General features: G+C 40.5%; 1 protein-coding gene across 1 annotated transcript in view; it reads left to right on the plus strand.

Annotated features, from left to right (window-relative positions):
- DPP4 (dipeptidyl peptidase 4) overlaps positions 1-18,019 on the plus strand; it is an 85,033-nt gene extending 67,014 nt beyond the window's left edge. Inside the window, exons 21-26 of the mRNA XM_025275905.2 lie at positions 469-523; positions 1,134-1,233; positions 4,088-4,152; positions 14,877-14,949; positions 15,207-15,280; positions 16,906-18,019. Coding sequence (XP_025131690.1) covers positions 469-523; positions 1,134-1,233; positions 4,088-4,152; positions 14,877-14,949; positions 15,207-15,280; positions 16,906-17,007 — 469 coding nt within the window. The 3' untranslated portion in view covers positions 17,008-18,019. The remainder of the gene's footprint in view (positions 1-468; positions 524-1,133; positions 1,234-4,087; positions 4,153-14,876; positions 14,950-15,206; positions 15,281-16,905) is intronic.
- The last annotated feature ends 1,102 nt before the right edge of the window (positions 18,020-19,121 follow it).

Raw genomic sequence — 19,121 nt, forward strand, 5'->3', positions numbered from 1 at the left:
GAATGGTGTTTAAGTCCTCAGGTAGGGGGCCCAGAGATACTTCTCAGCCCTGCACAGATGTTCTCCATGCTCCCATGTTTCTCTATTGCAGGGGCAGCCTCTCTCAAACTGAAAAACATCTGGAGAGGTTTAAATTCAATTATGTTAAAAAAAGTGCATCTGGGCTGCAAATTTTTATATACAGCTGTGAAAAAAACAGCCAGGATTTGTTTTCTGTGAATCATACAGACACACACACACACATAATTTTTATGGACTCCAAAACAAGTAAACCTTGTTCATCTGGCTCTTAAGTTAAAAATGATAGACATTGATCTCAGGTGTTTATTTGATTGCTGGCAGCAATTAATCTTAATTTCTAAGAGAATGAAATAGAGAACAAATGGCAGGGTTTCACATTTGTGCGGTTACCTTCGTTTTCTATACACAGTGTGATACTAATTCGTGGACTTCCTCCATGCATTTTAGACAGTTTTCAAAAATGGGATTTGTGGACGACAAACGGATTGCAATTTGGGGCTGGGTGAGTACTTTGGCTGATGTGTTCCTTACTGAATGTAATCCAAAACAGGATAATTTACTTTTGTTTGTCCATATTTGGAGGTGTAAATCACAACCATCATGTCCATCTAAGAAGGTCCAAATGTCTTAGATTTCTGGGCAATGAGTCCTCCCCAGGCTTACGCTTTTGTTTATTACAATGGGGAAAGGAGGTGAGCAAGTAAGAAGAGGAGGCAAGAAAGAGGGATAAAGAGAAGGAAAGACAGAGGGGGAGAGGGAAGGAGAGACACTTTTTCTCGGGAGTCCAAAAAAGTAAAAACTTAGAGTTTATTGCCTTTTTGTTTTGTTTTCTTTAACTTTTTTTTGTTTTTGTTGTTTTGTTTTTAATTAGTACTACTCAGCAGAATGTCAGTACTTTCCCTCTTACACCTACCAAGAAAAGGGACCAAGGCTCTGAACGGGTAGTCTTTAGATACTGCCCAATTAAGGCCAATTTAAGCCTCCTCTATCCTGCTTTCTATCTCGAAAGAGGCACAGTATATAAAGATGTGAGAAATGTGGAAACTGCGACTTGCTTACCATATGTCCTTAATTCCTTTACCTCCATAAAAATAACTGTTTCCATTTCTTAGTCATACGGAGGGTACGTAACCTCAATGGTGCTGGGAGCAGGAAGTGGTGTGTTCAAGTGTGGAATAGCCGTGGCGCCTGTATCCAAGTGGGAGTACTATGGTAGGTGATGGCCCTCAGGTACAGAGATGCTGAGTGCGAACCTTCACATCTCAATGCCATAATCATTCTTTTTTAGTTTCCCTGTTTCTACAGTGAAGAAGCTGATTCATCTTAGATGTACTTTATGGATACCTGTAATAAAACAGTCTCACTTCTTCTGCTGTTGGGAAAGGCTGGGTGGTATTAAATGCTGCTGCTGCTGCTAAGTCGCTTCAGTCGTGTCTGACTCTGGGCGACCCAATAGATGGCAGCCCACCAGGCTCCCCCGTCCCTGGGATTCTCCAGGCAAGAACACTGGAGTGGGTTGCCATTTCCTTCTCCAATGCGTGAAAGTGAAAAGTGAAAGTAAATGCTACCTACATATTTACTTAGCAACCAATTGTGTTTCCTAAATGTCTTATCAAGAAATTATGTTTTCCACATTTTAAAACATTCCCAATGCTACAGTTCTTCAGATACCCTTCCTTATCTTTATTCTACTTTGGTGCTTCACATATTACAAGAATAAGAAAAGTATTTCTTTCCCTTCAGGTTAAGGTTGAATATAAAGTAGGATTTTGGGTGGAAAGAAGAGACTTTGGCAGGAGAATTCCTGGGGGCTTTGTTTCCACTAAGTAGGTGAAAGCCACTCTAGAATATTCTTTTCACCACTGAGAAAGTATTGTTCTATCATACACATGTAAGGCTATGATTCCCAAGGGGAAGGGGGAAGCAGTGGAACTCTAGGTAGTGGGGAAGAGCCAGAGGTGGTGAAAAGATGAATTATTTTCCTGTATCTCTTCTGACCCCATCTCAAGTCGTCTATGCAGTATAATGATAGAATCATTGATAATGAATATGCTTATTAAATATTTTATGACTTAATGTATGGTAGTATATGGTAATGCCAAAGCTGTGGAAAACTCCAAAGTCAAGAGAAGCCAATGTGTAAAAGATACATCATTGTCTTTCTATCCAAAAAAATTGGAGAACATGGTTAGGATTGACCCTCACACAATAGATTTGTTTTCTTATAATACTTTCCTGCTTGATACTAATTGTTCTGTATGATGGCTTATTTCTGGAGACCTCTGGTGGTCAGTAAGATAATAGAAACAATCTTCATGAATTTGGAAATATATAATGGTAAGAAGAGTTCATTAAATGTATATGGACCAATCTAACAAGAACTTTCTAGAATTCTTACATATGTGAAAATTTGAACAATATTACTCAAAAATCAAATGGAAGGCGTGCATAAATGGTATTGCAAGACATACTTCTAAAAGTTTACACCGACATTAATGAAAGTGAAAGATGCCTAGTCATGTCTGACTCTTTGCAACCCCATGGGGACTATACAGTCCATGGAATTCTCCAGGACAGAATACTGGAGTGCGCAGCCTTTTCCTTCTCCAGGGGATCTTCCCAATACAGGGATCGAACCCAGGTCTCCTGCATTGCAGGCAGATGCTTTACCAACTGAGCTATCAGGGAAGCCCCACATTAACCCCTGACATTAAGCATTTTTTAAATAGTATTTAAAAAAATTTAGATCTTCTTACACAAGAAAACCTGGTTAGCATAATAAGAAAGGGCTATTATGTTCTAGGACAAGAAGAATTGTGCCTGTTTGGGGGAAAAATTACTTTGCCCTTAAAAGCTATTCCTACTCCCCCACCCCATTAAATGTACATCGTGTTATTTATATTTAAGAAAAAATTAGGGTTAGGGTTAGGGTTAAAAGATGAACATTTTGGGAAAGTCTTATATTTTAAAGTGTGCTTTAAAATATTATATTTCCTACATTAGTGTCCTCTAGATATGTACAATTGCATATAGTCTATATTCACTTTAATCAAAATGATAAAATAATAAAAACTCATTTTGGAGGAAAATATTTTGATTTCCATAGAAAGGGCCTGAGCAATATATATGGAACAGCTAATACTAGTTATCAATGCCAGTCATTCAAAAAGGGTTAGAATGTTGCTTAATCTTATTGTTTTGATGATCTGTTCTTCTAAATAATTAATTAAATTGGTATTGAAATACTGGTACAATTACAGTGACATCCATTAATTTATATAGCACAATGGAAACATATTATACTTATTTACTTACTGTAACCTGGCCATTTTTCAAAAAGTTATTTCACATTTTTAAAGTTATATTGGAATTCAGCAACAATACATTTTCTCACTGATATTTTAAGAAATATATATATGTGTACATATAGCTATATGTATATATATGTCTTTCTCCACAAAATGAGAGAAAACAGATGTTTAACTTGCCTTATGATGGAGTAGCTGAGCCAGTGTGGTGTTGTATTTCAAATAATGATAACTGAATTTTTTCCTTTCAGTCTGTCCCTCCCCCACCTAAAAGAATATGTTTTAAGTGAGCAACTAGTAATTGAAAATTATGAGGTGTTTCCAGTAGGAGAGAGAATATCCTAAAGTAGGGTATATACATATGTCAGGACCAAGAAATTCAAGACAATTTAGACATTAAATGACTTGCTAATCAAGATCTTTAAGGGAGTCAGATGTTTAATGTAATGTCCTTGTCACTGAGCATTTCACATTTGACTTTTCTGCAGGTGGGTTATTGATTGGGTTTTAGATCACCCTGTTTTGATCTCCCTCTGCCCTCCAGGGAAGGGCTAATGGGAATTGGTTACAGGGCTGAGTATGGAAAGACAGGAGTCTGGATGCATCAACAAGCCAAGCAGAAATGATCTGAAGAAGATACTTCTGATGGTATAACATTGTAGACCTTTGCGCAAGTTAAGACATAAAGTAACCCAGTAAAAGGGGGTAAAGCTTTTATTGTATGAATTAAGTTTTTTTTTTTCTTTTTTCCATCACAGACTCCGTGTACACAGAACGTTACATGGGTCTTCCAACTCCAGAAGACAACCTTGACTCTTACAGGGTAAGCGATGGTGAACTAGATCCATTTTATAACCTATTTATAAGTGGTATAAGAACATTTTTAAGTGCATCTATTCTAGAAAATATATATTTTTTATTTCCAACAAAATTCTTGTTAAAAAAATAACACAGGTGGTTTAGAGTTACTCCAGTAGCTTCCCCTACTATATTCTGCATAATTACAGCCTTTATCGTATGCTATATAGGTCACAATATGCATTCATATGGAAATACAAAGCAACACCAGATAATTACTTTAATTATAAAAAATTTCCGTTTAGAAAACATGTCAAATTCAACATATTCCTTTAGAGCCCAGAAGACACTCGAAGTCTTTAACCACATATTAAAATTTCTTATGGTATTATCATAATTAAGATGTATGTACAAGCCTATAATTTTCTTATTCTTAGCCAAATGTGTACATTTTTTTTTCACACAAGATTTGAGTAAAGCAGGTGTCCTATAGGTACGGGAGGGTAATACTCTGAAAAGCTCTTGAACCCAAATTACTGAATAGCATCCACCAGGCTGGTTGCCTGCTTGGAAGAGCCAGTGGGCAGGTTACTGCGCAGATGGGCTATAGCATCTGAAGTGGGGCCTGGGTGCAGCCATCATTGGCAGCCTGCATGCTAGTGTGGGTGCCACTGCGGGGCCAGGGCATCTCTTTGGTAGCACATTTGCTTCAGCTGGAATATCAGCCTAAGTACTAGGGACCCTTCAGGGCATTGCACCATTCCCCAAAACTTCCAGATTTTGTCATGTAAGTTGGAAACCCCTAAATGTACAGATGGCTGGGTCAGTCATCCGGTGTTTACATTCTTCAGAGGATATTCAAAACTCTTCCCAGGACAGTGAATTAAAAAGAAAGAAAAACAATAACCCGTATAATTTAAGAGCACAACTTCTTCTCATCTGTGCCACAGCTCTCGGACGCTTGGGCTTTGTATTCACACATTGTATTCATACATTGGTCTAAGCCATAGTTGTACATTTTTGTAAGATGTCATCATCGTTAGGGGTTCTGAAGCCATTTGATCAAAGCACAATAAAATGCAAATACAATTTCCAGTTTTGCTAGACATGTACAGTTTAGTTTTACATCTTCCTTTCAGCTTTATTTAGCAAGGCTTGTGTGGGGTGTAGCGGAGAGGGGTATGAGTACATTTGTGTCTGAGTGTGTGTTTTCATCTCTGTTTACCAGTCAAAATAGAAAAGTAACAACTGTATAAAATAGATAGCTAATGAGAACCTACTATGTAGCACAGGGAACTCTACTTAATGCTCTGTTGTGATCTAAATGGGAAGGAAATCCAGAAAAAGAGGAGATATGTAAACACATAGCTATTCACTTTGCTATACAGCAGAAAATAACACAACATGATAAAGTAACTATACTGCAATACTTTAAAAAAAAAAAGAGAGAAAAGTAACAGCTTATGAAATGGGATGTATGAATCACCTTCTACTATAAAGCAGTCCCATAATCAGGTTGTCCTTATGTCTTCTGATTGTCCCACGTGATACTTTGGACTCAGTGTTTCCCATTCTTTCTCCTCCACATCCAATCAGCTGCTTTAGACATCCTTTCCCTGCTTCATGATCACATTGCTGATGTCACGTGACCACCACCTTTCATAGCCATAACCCCGCTGCTCATTCCTTAGCTGGTGTCCCTACACTCCAGGCTGTATCGCACACAGAGGTAGGAGCTTAACCTATACTCACAGCACTTTCATGGACTTTTCCCATGGACTCAACTAAGTCCAGCTCTTATTCTTTAACCAGGTGTTCAATACCTTTCTTACAACGGCCCTGGAATGTCATTTTCCCCCTTCCACCTCCATCTATTAGGTGGAGAAGGAAATGGCAACCCAGTCCAGTACTCTTGCCTGAAGAATTTCATGTACAGAGGAACCTGGCCAGCTGTAGTCCATGGGATCACAGGGAGTTGGACTCGACTGCAGGACTGTCACTCACTCCATCTATTAGGACACTTGTACTGCTCTCTTGGTGAACTAGCATCCTCTCTTTTGACTCACATGACGTTTTCCTTGTATATCTCTCAATCCTTAATTTATTGTTCTTGGATTCATAGTTATTTTGTACTCCTTTCCCCCCCTCTGTTTTTTTTTAAATATAAATTTATTTATTTTAATTGGAGGTTAATTACTTTACAATATTGTATTGGTTTTTTTGCCATACATCAACATGAATCCACCACGGGTATACACGTGTTCCCCATCCTGAACCCCCCTTCCTCCCTTCCTCCCTCCCTGTACCATCCCTCTGGACCCCCTCTGTTTTATTATTAGTCATTCATAGCTTTCCTCAATATTGTATTCTTTGGATCACCCAGTATAAAATAGAAACCTTAAAATCTTTTCTGATTTAATTTTAAAACTTCTTGAGTGGAAACATTGTTATAAAAACTATACATCTCCATCATCTCTCTCATTTTACAGCTCTAATTTTCTTGTCAGTGACCTAATCAGGATGCTTACACTTGAAAGCATCCCTCCTGTGGTGCGCCATATTTGGGCCATGGCTAAAAGTCTTTCTCAAATAATCCCAAAGTACTAAAAAAAAAATCCCAAAACATCAGAGGTATACTGCCCAGGACCCTCATCCTGACTCTAGATCCTGGTGGATGATAAGTCAAAGTTAATTTTAAAAATCCCATCTTGAAAGTCTTTGAACCTCCAAGGACAGGGTGAAGTCCAAACCTTGATATCCAAGGAAGTCCATGGCACCTACCCTACTGCACTCCAAAGACATCAGCCCACAGGGTGTTTCCTCTTTAGTCAGTCCTCGCCCTAGAGGATAAATAGTTTTAATCCGCCATGTCAGCCTCTATCTTTTTCCAGATTTTCCTAGAGGCTCCTGATTCCCATCCCCATCCCCCTCTTCTCCAACTCTGCCCCCCCACCGAGGTGGCCATTTTCCTCCCTCCCCTTAGGTGTTCTCCGCATGAGGTAGTCATGTAAATAGAAGTCACTTCCTACTGCCGATGGCAACACACGCGCGCTGGGAGCACAGAGTCACTGTCTCACTTTGCTGCACAGATGGCTCCCGAGGACTGTTTAATCCTTCCACGCCAGGAGTCGGGTTTTCTTGGCACAAAATTCTCTGCTGGCAATGGACACATTAAAACTGCCAGTACCAGGGCGCTAAAGGTTCCCAATGTGTTGCTCAGAGGAATTATTTGGGTGGGCGATAGTTAAGGTGGGCAGGAGAAAGTGAGGTAAATGTATTCTCTGTACTGTTTCTGCCCTGTAAGTTGCCTCCTCAGAAAGTGGAGAACTGAATCTGAGTACCTATATTTGGTGCACAGCAGGCTTTAGAATAAAGCTGCCCTCCTTTGTTTTTTAAATGAGTCTGTGCTTTTGTCTCTGGCAGGAATACATTCAAAGATTCTATTTTCCTCTAAGGCCCCAGCTGCCCCTCTGGACCCCCATCTTCTTTTACTTTTCTTTCCCAGGTTGTTTTTATTTCCCCCCTTTCTCTCTCCTCCTCTCCTTCCCTCCTCCTATCCTCTTGGAAAAAACAAAGGAGACAATTCCTTACAGCATTTCCCTGTTCTCTGTCTTCCCGTGGGTCAGGAGAAATATTTTGAAAGAGTCCTGTATAGGATAGCCTGTTGACTTTCTTCAGTACATCCAGGATAGGAATGACCGAAGTGTGTAACAAGCAAGGTCTTGATCTTTGTACACTTTTTCAACTATAGAATCATTTATCTGTAACCAAAATTATAGCCTTTGGAAGAGAATACAATTTTTGATGAAACTCAGATGAGGAGAGGATTCATTATTAGGTCATTAATGACCAAGACTTGGAAGAATGTAGAGAAACACACCAAGAGAAGGACATTTTGTGAAATAAAGGTCATACTTACTATTTAGGAAAGGAACTTGAAGGAAGCATTTGTATATGTAAATGGAACACGTGGGGATGTCATGTACAGCTGTGCAGCTTGTGTACTGCTAGAGGCCAGTCAGCTCCATTCACTAAGGCATGCACCTCTGGGGCTGCATCCAACCAGAAGGCGTGCCTTTGTTTATTTTTACAAAGCCACCATATAGATTATGGGACCCTGGGACTAAGGCTTGGACCCAATGCCGTGACATAAGCAGTGATCCATAAGACCCTTTTTGTAGATAATCACCCACCTACTGCCAAGTGGCAAGATAGAAGCACTTTTAAAGAATACTGGGGACTTAAAGAGGAAGAAGACATTCATGGCCCTTAAACTCCAAGGAGCTGGTCCCAGAAGCTCTAAGCAGGCAGGCAAAGCAGAGGGATGACAGCGAAGCTAATAGGGCAGTGAAGCTCTGTGGAAGCATTTTTCTTTCTGCTGAAAGTCTCAGTCAGAGTCTCAGTCCATAGCCAACAGAAATGGCAATAGATTTGAGCAAAAGAATCAGATAGACAATAAGACAATGCTCACCCCCAATGTGTGCTCGACTCTGCAACCCGTGGACTGTAACCCACCAGGCTCCTCTGTCCATGGGATTTCCCAGGCAAGAATACTGGAGTGGATTGCCATCTCATACTCTAGGGGATCTTCTCAACCCAGGGATAGAACCCTCGTCTCTTGTGTATCCTACACTGGGGGGTGGATTCTTTACCACTGCACCACCTGGGAAGCCATCACCCCCATAGCAATAAGCAAATAGCAACCATGGCCCCACCCTGAGGAGTGGGTTCCTAACAGTGATGAATAGTTTCTACATGGCCAATCACAGTTTCTACAAGGCCAAGCAAATCTGTGAAAAATCATTAACAGGGTAGACTTTCATTCACCTATTTGAGGTCCCTGGTGTTCTAGTTGTTCAAAAGTTGGTGACCTTGTTGGTGGGACAAAGTATGGAGACAAAATTTTTGAAGAGAAATTAAAGTAGTAATAAAGCATGAACTCGAGCACGACAGAGTGCCCAATATATATGGAAAAGGTTAGTGATTTCCAGATTGTAACTGTGGAGCCCCAGCATGCCTTCTGAGCAGGTAGTGGGGAAGGGAAGTGGCTGAGAAGCTGGGATTTCACCTCCCCCCCACTCCTCTCAACCAAGGGGGACTCAGTTTCATTTATTTCATTCATTTTTTTATTCACTCATTAAGTGCTTCTATGACCAGTTGGGCTTCCCTGGTGGTTCAAGTGGTAAAGAATCTGCAGGAGGCCCAGGTTCAATCCCTGGGTCTGGAAGATCCCATATAGAAGGGAATGGCTACCAACTCCAGTTTTCTTTCCTGGCAAATTCCATGGCGGGAGCCTGGTGGGCTATAGCCCGTGGGGTTGCAGAGTCAGACACAACTGAGTCACTGGCACTTCACTGTTCTAAGCTCTTTACATGGATTATTAGGTCCAGTTCTCCCTCAAATTCTCTGAGATAAGTGCTTTAATTATCTCCATTTTATTGACCCAGAAACTGAGGTGCAGTGATGTTATATAAGATGTAGCTACTGAGGGGTAGGAAAGGGAGAGGGCACTTATCTGGAGCCAGTCAAGGAAGACTGCAGGGATACAGAGGAGCACAGGTGCCTTCCGTAGGCTGCCCTAGGGGTGAGGCAGAGGAGCACAGTAGAGGAGTGGTGGGCAGAGCTGTTTCCGGGGATTTGTGAAGCAGATCGGATGAACCGAGGGATAACACAGAGCAGGGCTGTGGGAAGAGCAGGCCAAATGGTGGCTAGTAAGGCAGGATGGGAAGCTGGGGAGGGAAAGGATTCACAGAGAGCAGCATCAGATCAAGGGCAAGAGAAATGAGGCCCGAGTCCTGAGCCTCGTTGCCAGGAGAAGAGGGCAGCCTGGAACACACAGAAGGGACTGATTTAACTTGTAGAGGAGATTTATTTTGCATTTTGCTCAGAATTTGATAGGCTTTTGGCAAGTGTACGAAACAGTCATAGATTTGGCAGTCTTCTGCTAGCAGATTTGAAATGTTCAATCCTTAAGAACTGCTGCATCGTTAGGTTATGCAAAACAGGGTGCAATTTTGTAAATATGCCATCTTGTACTGATTTGACATTTGTTCTATTATCCCAGAATATGCCAAAGGGAGAGAGACCTTCAGATTTAAGCCAAGCCTTAACTTGTTTGTTGAGTGCTGATAAAATGTTGACTGCTGTGTGATCTTTAAAGAAGCCAGTGTTGCTGGGTGAGGCCTGAGGTAGGGCCCCCTGTCGGCGGATAGGGACTGTTTCCTTGGTACAGTTGTTTGATTGATGTGAACTAATAAAACATCTGATGTGTTGGGTTGAATTAATTTTTTCTTAAAAATTTTTTGTGGCCTTTGTCGTGGCATGAACGGTGCTTCCTTAAATAGCTTCATTTAATATTACTTATGAGGCTTTGACGGCAAGTGGGAGTCTGCGCAGGGCAAGTAAGCACACTGAGGGTGCTCTCTCACTGAAGTAATGGGGTGTCCATTAGACCAGTGGCTGCTCTTTCTACCAGATAACAATGAGTTATTTGGCTGTGAAGTAAGGGGGCATTAGAATATGATGTTAAGAGGTGAGGACTTTTGAGTTTGACCTGTGCTCAAATTCTGTTTCCACCATCTATTCGCTTGAAGAGGTTACTAAATCCCTGTGAACTGCTGTTTCCTCATCTGGATGATAGGGATAATCAGACCTGTCTCTGAGGTTATTGAAAGGATTAAAGGAGACACCTGAGCCTGCCATGAAGTAAGCTTTCAAAAACATGGCAGCTGCTACCATTATCCTTGGGAAGCAAACTGTCCTTCTGGTTCCTGGATGGCACAAGGGGTAGCTTAAAAATTGTTAGACCTTCTGTTTCTCACAGTACTTCCCCACTCTTATCAGCTCTCTCTTTTATTTCAAAAATACAAAGATTTATTTGTTGGAAGGTAACTGAAGAACCAGCATGATCCAACGAGCAGCTACAGATGGTTCTTCTTGGGGCTTGAAGGAAAAGCTCCTCGCAGAGATGCTGAGGATCGGCGCTGCCACTGGTCCAGTCCTTCCCACTTCGCTTTGCCAGGCTGTTGCTGGCAGCGGGGCTCTCCGGAAGTTTCTAGCCTCGGGAGAGTGCCAACTGCACCACCATTGCATCCCTGCCCGTTTATCACTCTAAGCTTCCTTTTTAGGAGCTGGTGACAGACTATTCGGCTTCTGACTTAGTCATCCATTTCCTTTTTTATTTCTGTTTCCATCGATAGGCAAGTGGGGATTATCCTATTTTGGTGGGTTGAATTAGCACAATTAAATTATTTCTGGTCATTAATCCTCCCTTAAATTAGTGCCTGCATTTCTTTCACTGGCTTTGGCTGCTGCCCTTCACTGGTTAAAGTGTGCCATACAGCGGGCTGTCAGGAGTCTTTCTCTTCGGAGAAGCCAGGGTGCTCAGTCTGGTAGGGAAGGATCAGTGTTCTGGAGGCAGGGGGACACAGCTGCATCTTTCCCAGGGGGGGCGGGGAAATGTTCTCAGCAGCCTGAGAGCCTTGAAATGGGTGTGTGCCTGAGGCTGCCTGGCTCCCACGCAGGGAGAGGTCCCAATGATGCATCCCCAGCGAGCAGGGGGACGTGCACGTTGGAAATGACACTCTTATCTTGTGGTTGCAGGGGAAGCCTTTGTTTTATTTTTCGCTTGCTGCATTAAAGTATTTGTCTTTCTTTCTTTGTAGTGTAATATTGTTAATGTAAAACAATTTGCATCATGACACTTTTATCACAGTTTTCGTCTTTTTCTCAGTATGTTGCATTTCTCACCATGTCTAGTTCATCACAGCTACAGTGTGTACATCACAACATTTATCTTAGGCTCAGGGTTTTACTTGTTTATAAAAATTGTCTTCTTTCAGCCTGTATTCACTCCATTTAAGAAAAAAAAAAGGCAGCCAGAAACTGTTTTGGTCCAAACTCCAGTAGTTATCACATTCCTTGCTAACTGTCCTGCGTATTTATATGTCTCCTAACTATTACTCTATGTTTCAATGACATTTCTCAGTTTTATGGCTCAGGGAGGTTGTGAAGTAGCTTTTGCTCTGCACTCTGCCAAGCAAGGAAGCCCTGGGAGGCTTTTAGAGGTGGGGGGCGGGGGAGGTGACACAGCTGTATATTCGGGTCAGGTCTAGGTGTTAAAGTTGACTGTCTTTGGCAAATGAAGAACTTGCTTCTCGGGAGAAACAAGGTGAAGGAAACAACTGCGCAGGCGCAGGACGGACTCGGGCGCCCGGGCCTGGGGCTCCCTCGACTGTCAGCGTTCACTCTCCGTGTGTCAGCCCCAGCCTCTGCTGGCGCCAGGTTTGAATCCTACACTGGCCTTTTTGGTAGATTGATTTTGACCCTTTCCTCTCTCCGGGGCAGAACATCGCTCAGGGTTCTATTGCTGCGATAGGCGCCGCATCAGTCACACAGTCCAAAAATGCCTCATAAATTTCGCAGGGCCCTGCAAGGGTGCTCTCTTCCAATGAATGCTCTCTTCCGATGAATTCTAAGGAGGCCATGAGCACGCAGGTGCAAAGAATACCCCGTGTGTCGTTTACTGCAAATCCCAGGACAGTTCAGTAACAATTTCTTTCCTCCTGTATTTTTGCTGGAAGATCACATCATAAGTAGCTTGGAACTTCACTGGAGACTCAGTGCAGCTTAGGAGGTAAAAGAGGTTCTACCGTCAGACTTTTTGTCCAGCTCAGATTTCCTCCTGTAACCTGGTGCACTTGATTGTCTCCATGTAGAAGTGGGATTGCTATTAATAGACCTATCTCGTAGGAACGTCATTAAATAGAGCGGTGCTTTGATAAATCCTTTAAGATGCTTAGCAGAGTGACTGGCACAGAGTACACAGTAAATGTCAGCTGTTATTACTAATGGCATTGTGCATGGATTGAAAGTGGGCAAAGTATATTTCGGTAAATTTCAGAATGAGAGTATTTTATTTCACTTCCCCTAGCTGTTCCCACTTGCCTCTGCACAAGTAGGACGGAATATAGTGAACAGTACAATATAAGTGGTTACCTTTCTTTCATTTATCCCTTTAATTGATATTTAGCACTGCATTAAATGCTCAGAATAATGAACAATATAGACAAATTCCTTTTCTCATGGAGTTTATTGTTTAGTTGCGTATATAACAAACAAATATTGACTGACAATGAATAAATGAATGGGTAGAAGAATGGATGAAGTAACATTGGGATGGATGAACAGATGAAGGGATGGATGAATTCATATGGGACATCTCACCAGATAACACATTCCCCTAAAAGTAAAGTAAAATAAGAATGTGACTTTTAATGAGTCCTAGATGTTTCTCCTGAAAGTTTGTGGGTAAATTCTCAATTGGGTCAGAAATGGCATATGGTCAGGACAAGTGGAACCCAGCCTGCACAGAGTAAGAGGGCCTTTGCACTGTTTTCCGGGACAAGATCACTTTGTCAATGCAAACATGTTGGGTGACTTTGTCCTGAAAGCTGTAGGCAGAACGTCTTTTTTCCAGGAACACTGTTACAGCATCCTGACATCAGTGTCAGTAATTTAACCTTAAAAAAAGCCATGTCTCTTGATTCCTATTTCAGTGACAGTAAGAGGAGTTAATCTTCCTCCCATTTCAAACAAAACAGTGCTCAGCAGTATGTCTCCTGGTGCACAGTTCACTGATACCGAAGCTGGGGCTAGAATACAAACACTCGGACCATAGCCTCATCCTCTTCCTGCCAGACCTTCAGGGTTCCCATCCTGATGTTAGCTACAAAGATATCTGTAAAACATAAACCTTGCCTCTCATAAAGTTGCTGCAGGACAAGTTGACTGATTTGAAATCTGTCGGGAGGCTAATGGCCCTTCCTCTGCCCAACTCATAATGAGACAACAAAAGTAGGCTCCAGCTCACCCCTTCCCAAAGTCACTACAATGTCTGTGACATTTTTACCTTCATCCCAACTCTGCAAACATCTCCAAATTAAGACCGGATGACTAGTTCCATACTTTCAAAATGTTTTCATTCGAGACCCCAGCCTCATTTTAGAAGTCCTTCCTAAGGTTATGAAGCAGCCTTCACAAAGCTGACCTCCCAATTTTTTCTAATTATCTGGCTTGGTCCAATAGTGACATTTTCCTCAAGACAGAATGAGGCAGGCAACCAGCCACTGATGATTTTCTAAGGCCATATTTGATCTTTGTCACCCCTCTACCCTCCCATATGTTATATTTGCCTAGGTTTCAAACATCTGTTTCAAAAAAGGTAATGCCTGCTTCTCATTCAGAGCCTAGCAATGTGGACCAAAGTTCATATGACATATTGCAGAGTATGTTTAGTTGCAAATGCTATGTACAGGCTCTTTGAAATGTAGCATGTATGGCACCATGTGACACATGGTTGCCATGGCAATACACTTTTTGGCTGAACTACAGCATAAGCCCATGGAACATACATTGCTAATATGAGACTCTGCCCTGTGCTAATGCATAGGACCCAGCCAATCTGGGTTCTGGGACTTGAGGGGTTTTGCATGCAGCCTGGGTGGCAGGTGCCCTCTTCTGCATGTGCAGGGAAGCTGTGGCATTCTCCCTTTCCAGTCCTTCTCCCAAGCACAGGGCATGCTGTGCATTCTGCCTTGCATGGAGACAGCATTTGCTTGAATATCGGTTTGCTATATTTTGTATCAAAGGGGGCCCCAGCTGAAAACATTTTATTTTGTAAACTGAAGTGAAAAATCAGTTTATGGCAGATCTTTTTTTGAATAATGACATTCTTTTTCCCAATTCCAGAATTCAACAGTCATGAGCAGAGCTGAAAATTTTAAACAAGTTGAGTACCTCCTTATTCATGGAACAGCAGATGGTGAGTTTCAGTTAATTAGACTTTTTAGTATCACAGACAGGTTTGCAATTTCACTACTGACAAAACAAAAGCATGAGGGGCAAGACTGTTACATTTACTTCAATAAAACAGTGTTGCTTTCCACAACTCACTTGTCTTGGGATAAATGGGATGCTGAGTCCTAGAACTTCAGACAGTCCCCTTTCTTCTTGTGCCTTTTCCTACCAGAAAAGTGAAGCAGCTATTAGTTACTTTCTGTTTCCTTTCTCTCCCTGCAGATAACGTTCACTTTCAGCAGTCAGCTCAGATCTCCAAAGCCCTGGTGGATGCTGGAGTGGATTTCCAGTCAATGGTATGTAGCAAAGCTTCCTGCAAGGGGAAGGAACTTCCTGGTGGGGTCTGGTTCCCCTCTCAAGATTACTTCTCTCATCAAGGTCCCAGGAGAAAGGGACAAAAGCAAAAAAGAGTCTTATTTTTCCAGTAAGAAGTTGAAGTGATATACTTGAGCCAGAAACACAGTCATGTTCAATATCAGTTAGGGGTTGAAAAGCACAATATTGCATATCTTGTGAGTATCAGATCCCTAGTATTGTGATTGCTCTTCTAGCCCTATGATTGTCCCCTCTCTCCCTAATTTGACTCAAAAGTAATCACTTACCCAGTGAAAAGTATGGCAAAGTAATTCTAAAGTGAAAGCAGCATGATAATCGCTCAGCTCAAATATGAAAATCCATCTCTAGTACGTGTTCCTAGTCCTTCTAACAAAAGTGGGGTATAATAATCAGCAAGTTTCAGTTTTTGCAGCTTCCATGTTATCTTTTGTTGAGCAACTACAGGTAATAAACAATTAGGCTGGGTTTATAAAGTCAGAAATGGCTAGAGAGTTGTTGTTGCCTGTTCAGAGGATGCTTCTAGGTACTAAGCAAAATTCATTTTATGCACTAGATCTTTTCAGATTAAGAGAAAAAAAAGATTATATGTGTGTGTTGCACTAAATATGTTTGTGTTAAGAGCTTTCTTGTCTGTATTAGCTTTAATAGCCTGCTTTCCCTCGCTCTCTTTTAACATACACACTTTGCTCTGTGCTCAGTTCAAGCAGTACCTACTGTATTTAAAAGCGGGACAGTCATTTGATACCAGAAAACATGGCATATATTTTTGAGGTTAGATTCTTATGAGGTTATGGTGTATATTTCCACTGTTCAAAGAAAAGACATGATACTTTAAGCAATTTTTGAAAGTTAATTTATGTCTCCATGATATATGTTTTCCTGGCAGTGACTTCCCACTTGTTTAACATGGTGGTATGAGTTGATAAATTTTTGCCTCAGGTCATCAACTCTTCCTAAATAAATGTCAGACATACAGATAAGAAATTCCAGTGAAAAATCTTACATGTTTGAAAAGAATACATTTGATTTTTGACTTCACTTATGCTAAACATATATATGGAATATGGAAGTAGATTTTTCTAGTTCCTTAGTGATATACATTAGGAAAAATTGCTTTTTAAAAACATTTAATAGTTTTTTTTTTTTTTACTGCAGTGGAGGAGAAACTTAACAGGTGATAACACTTAATTAAGGTGGGCTTTATGGGATAAACATTCCATCCTATGCATGATGAATTTCTAAGTGTCCTTTGAGTCAAATTTGAAAATGGACTTAGATATTTTCGTGTAATACACATATCCTTAAAGCAGTGTGCAGTGAAGTCAAACTCATGGTGAGTTGTCTCAGCACTTAGCAGGGACAATCGGAGACTCCTGCAAGACAGAGCCTACAGGTCTTGGAAAAGCTCTGGGTGGGGGGAGAGGGGGATAAGAAAACTTGTTTGATCAGTTTACAAACTGATTGAAGAGTTAAAACATTGTGTGTTATTCCATGTATGCTCATGAGAACTCATTTGAATTTAAAAAAAAAAAAAAAAAAAGGCAACTGACTTCCTAATTCTGACCTCTCTCTTTTGTCTCTCCAGTGGTATACAGATGAAGACCACGGGATCGCCAGCAGCACAGCACACCAACACATATACACCCACATGAGCCACTTCCTAAAACAATGCTTCTCTCTACTTTAGCATCTCAAAACGGCATGCCATTTAAAGCTTGTGAAAAGCTACTTTTGCTCTCATTATCTCAAAACTGCACTGTCAGGATAATGCCTTAAAAAAAAACCACTCAAATCAAGAAATGTAAGTTTACCTTGTTCCCAAATTTCGTATCTATAACCTGAAGTAGGGACTTCTGTCTTTGCAACAGACTTACCTTATGGAAATTTCAGTCTGTATTTTTTTATTATTATTTAAAATAATTTCCATATCAGTTGGTGAAACAACTAAGAATTGTTTTTATGGGAGCTTTGCAGAGGTTCCCTGAGCAGCATTATTTTCTAACTGAACTAGTGCAAATTTTGTTCTCTTCTTTGAAGGAATGGCAGGATGTGGGCAGTGATGTCACTGAGGCAGGGGTAAGAAAAGAGGGGTTAGGGAGAGAAGCTGGCAGGGCAAGGCTGTGAACCCAAGTCCAAGCCTGCTGACCCAACCAGGCTACTGTCAGCTCCTCAGAGAAGAGCTGTTCACAGCCAGACTGGCACAGTTTTCTGAGAAAGACCATTCAAACAGTCTCAGGAAATCATATATGCAAAGCACTGACTTCTGAGTAAAACCACAGCAGTTGAATAGACTCCAAAGAAATGAGAGGAAAACTGCCAACAATGCAAGGCCCCCAGGTGCCAGTTATGGCTATAGGTGCTACAAAAACACAGAGGGGTGATGGGAAAGCATTGTAAATGTGCTTTAAAAATACTGATGTTTCCTAGTGAGAGAAGCAGCTTGGAATGGAGATGTGAACACATCAGCTTGCCCTGTTAAGATATGAAAATATTTGTATTGCAAATCCTAACTTGAAGGAGTCTTTGCATCAGTTTTTCTTACTTCATTTCTTTGAGCATCTAATTAAAAAGAATATTTTAACTTTCTTGGACTTGTTTTTAAAAATTGAAAATAAGCTACAAATGTATATAGTATGATTCCCATTCTATATACTGTGGAATTTCTCCTGGTCAGTAATAAATATGCCTTCATTTTTTCAGAGGTGTTTTGTGTCTTGAATCAGACCTAAACTGTATTGGCATATGGACATGCTTACCCAGAAAGGCTCTTGTTTATTTTGCTTGTTATCCCAAACTGCCTTGTAAACATGGAGAGGGTTCAGCTTTTGTAAGAAACAGATACAAAGAGATGTGCTAAATCAAGCAGTTCATAGGGTTTTAATCTAATATCTCTCTATATACAATTTCTGTTATCATACTTATATATAAGCTTTTAAAAGTCAACTTAAAGTAATTTTGGTTATTTATGTAGTATGTAATTTATAATTTCATTCCAGGGAACTATGATGAGGCACATAATATCAAAAATATCATCTTAATAGCCCAGATGGCTTAGTGGAAGTTTAAAAAAGTCAACAACTTAAGTGTTTAACTAATTATTTTTGGTTGACATAACTATATTAATGAAACCATAGATTTAAGATGCTGAATTTAGCCTAGCAAAGTAAAGTCTCGATAAATGAGAACACATAATATTTTTGTTCAATTATTTGTAAAATGGCCTCATTTTTAACAATTGATTTTATAAACTCAAACATAGTTAGAAAAAGTTGTCACAGACAGGATGAGCTACAGCACAAAAATCTAAATAGAAGAATTGGAAAAAAATTTATCAGTTCAATATGAGACTGGTGAGTTGTGCATAGGAATGGACAGAAGATTCTGAAATTGTTTCAACTGTATTTTCAGAACATGGAATTGAGTGGTTTCTTCTTAATTAAGTCTCATATATTATTCATTCATTTGGAACCATAAGTCAACCCTCAAACCTATAGGGTTCTTGTCATAATTCTAATAAGAGAGTTCATTCATCATGAGTAGTGAGACCAATCTTTGAAGAGTTCTATATCCAGAAACAGAAATCATAGGTTACATGTTCACATCCCGGACTGAATTTAGTAATCAGAAAAGCAAAGTAAGTAGAAATTCTCCTTTTATGTTAATTGAAACTGGATATAGTACAATATCAGATATTGTTTAGATACTAATAAGATCATTTTACAACCATATATATTGTATAATATTAGATGCTATACAGATACTAAGACCATTGCATGATATCTGATAGTGTACAAGTATTGA

Source organism: Bubalus bubalis, chromosome 2 (genome assembly GCF_019923935.1).
Source record: "Bubalus bubalis isolate 160015118507 breed Murrah chromosome 2, NDDB_SH_1, whole genome shotgun sequence".
NCBI classification, from domain to species: Eukaryota; Metazoa; Chordata; class Mammalia; order Artiodactyla; family Bovidae; genus Bubalus; species Bubalus bubalis.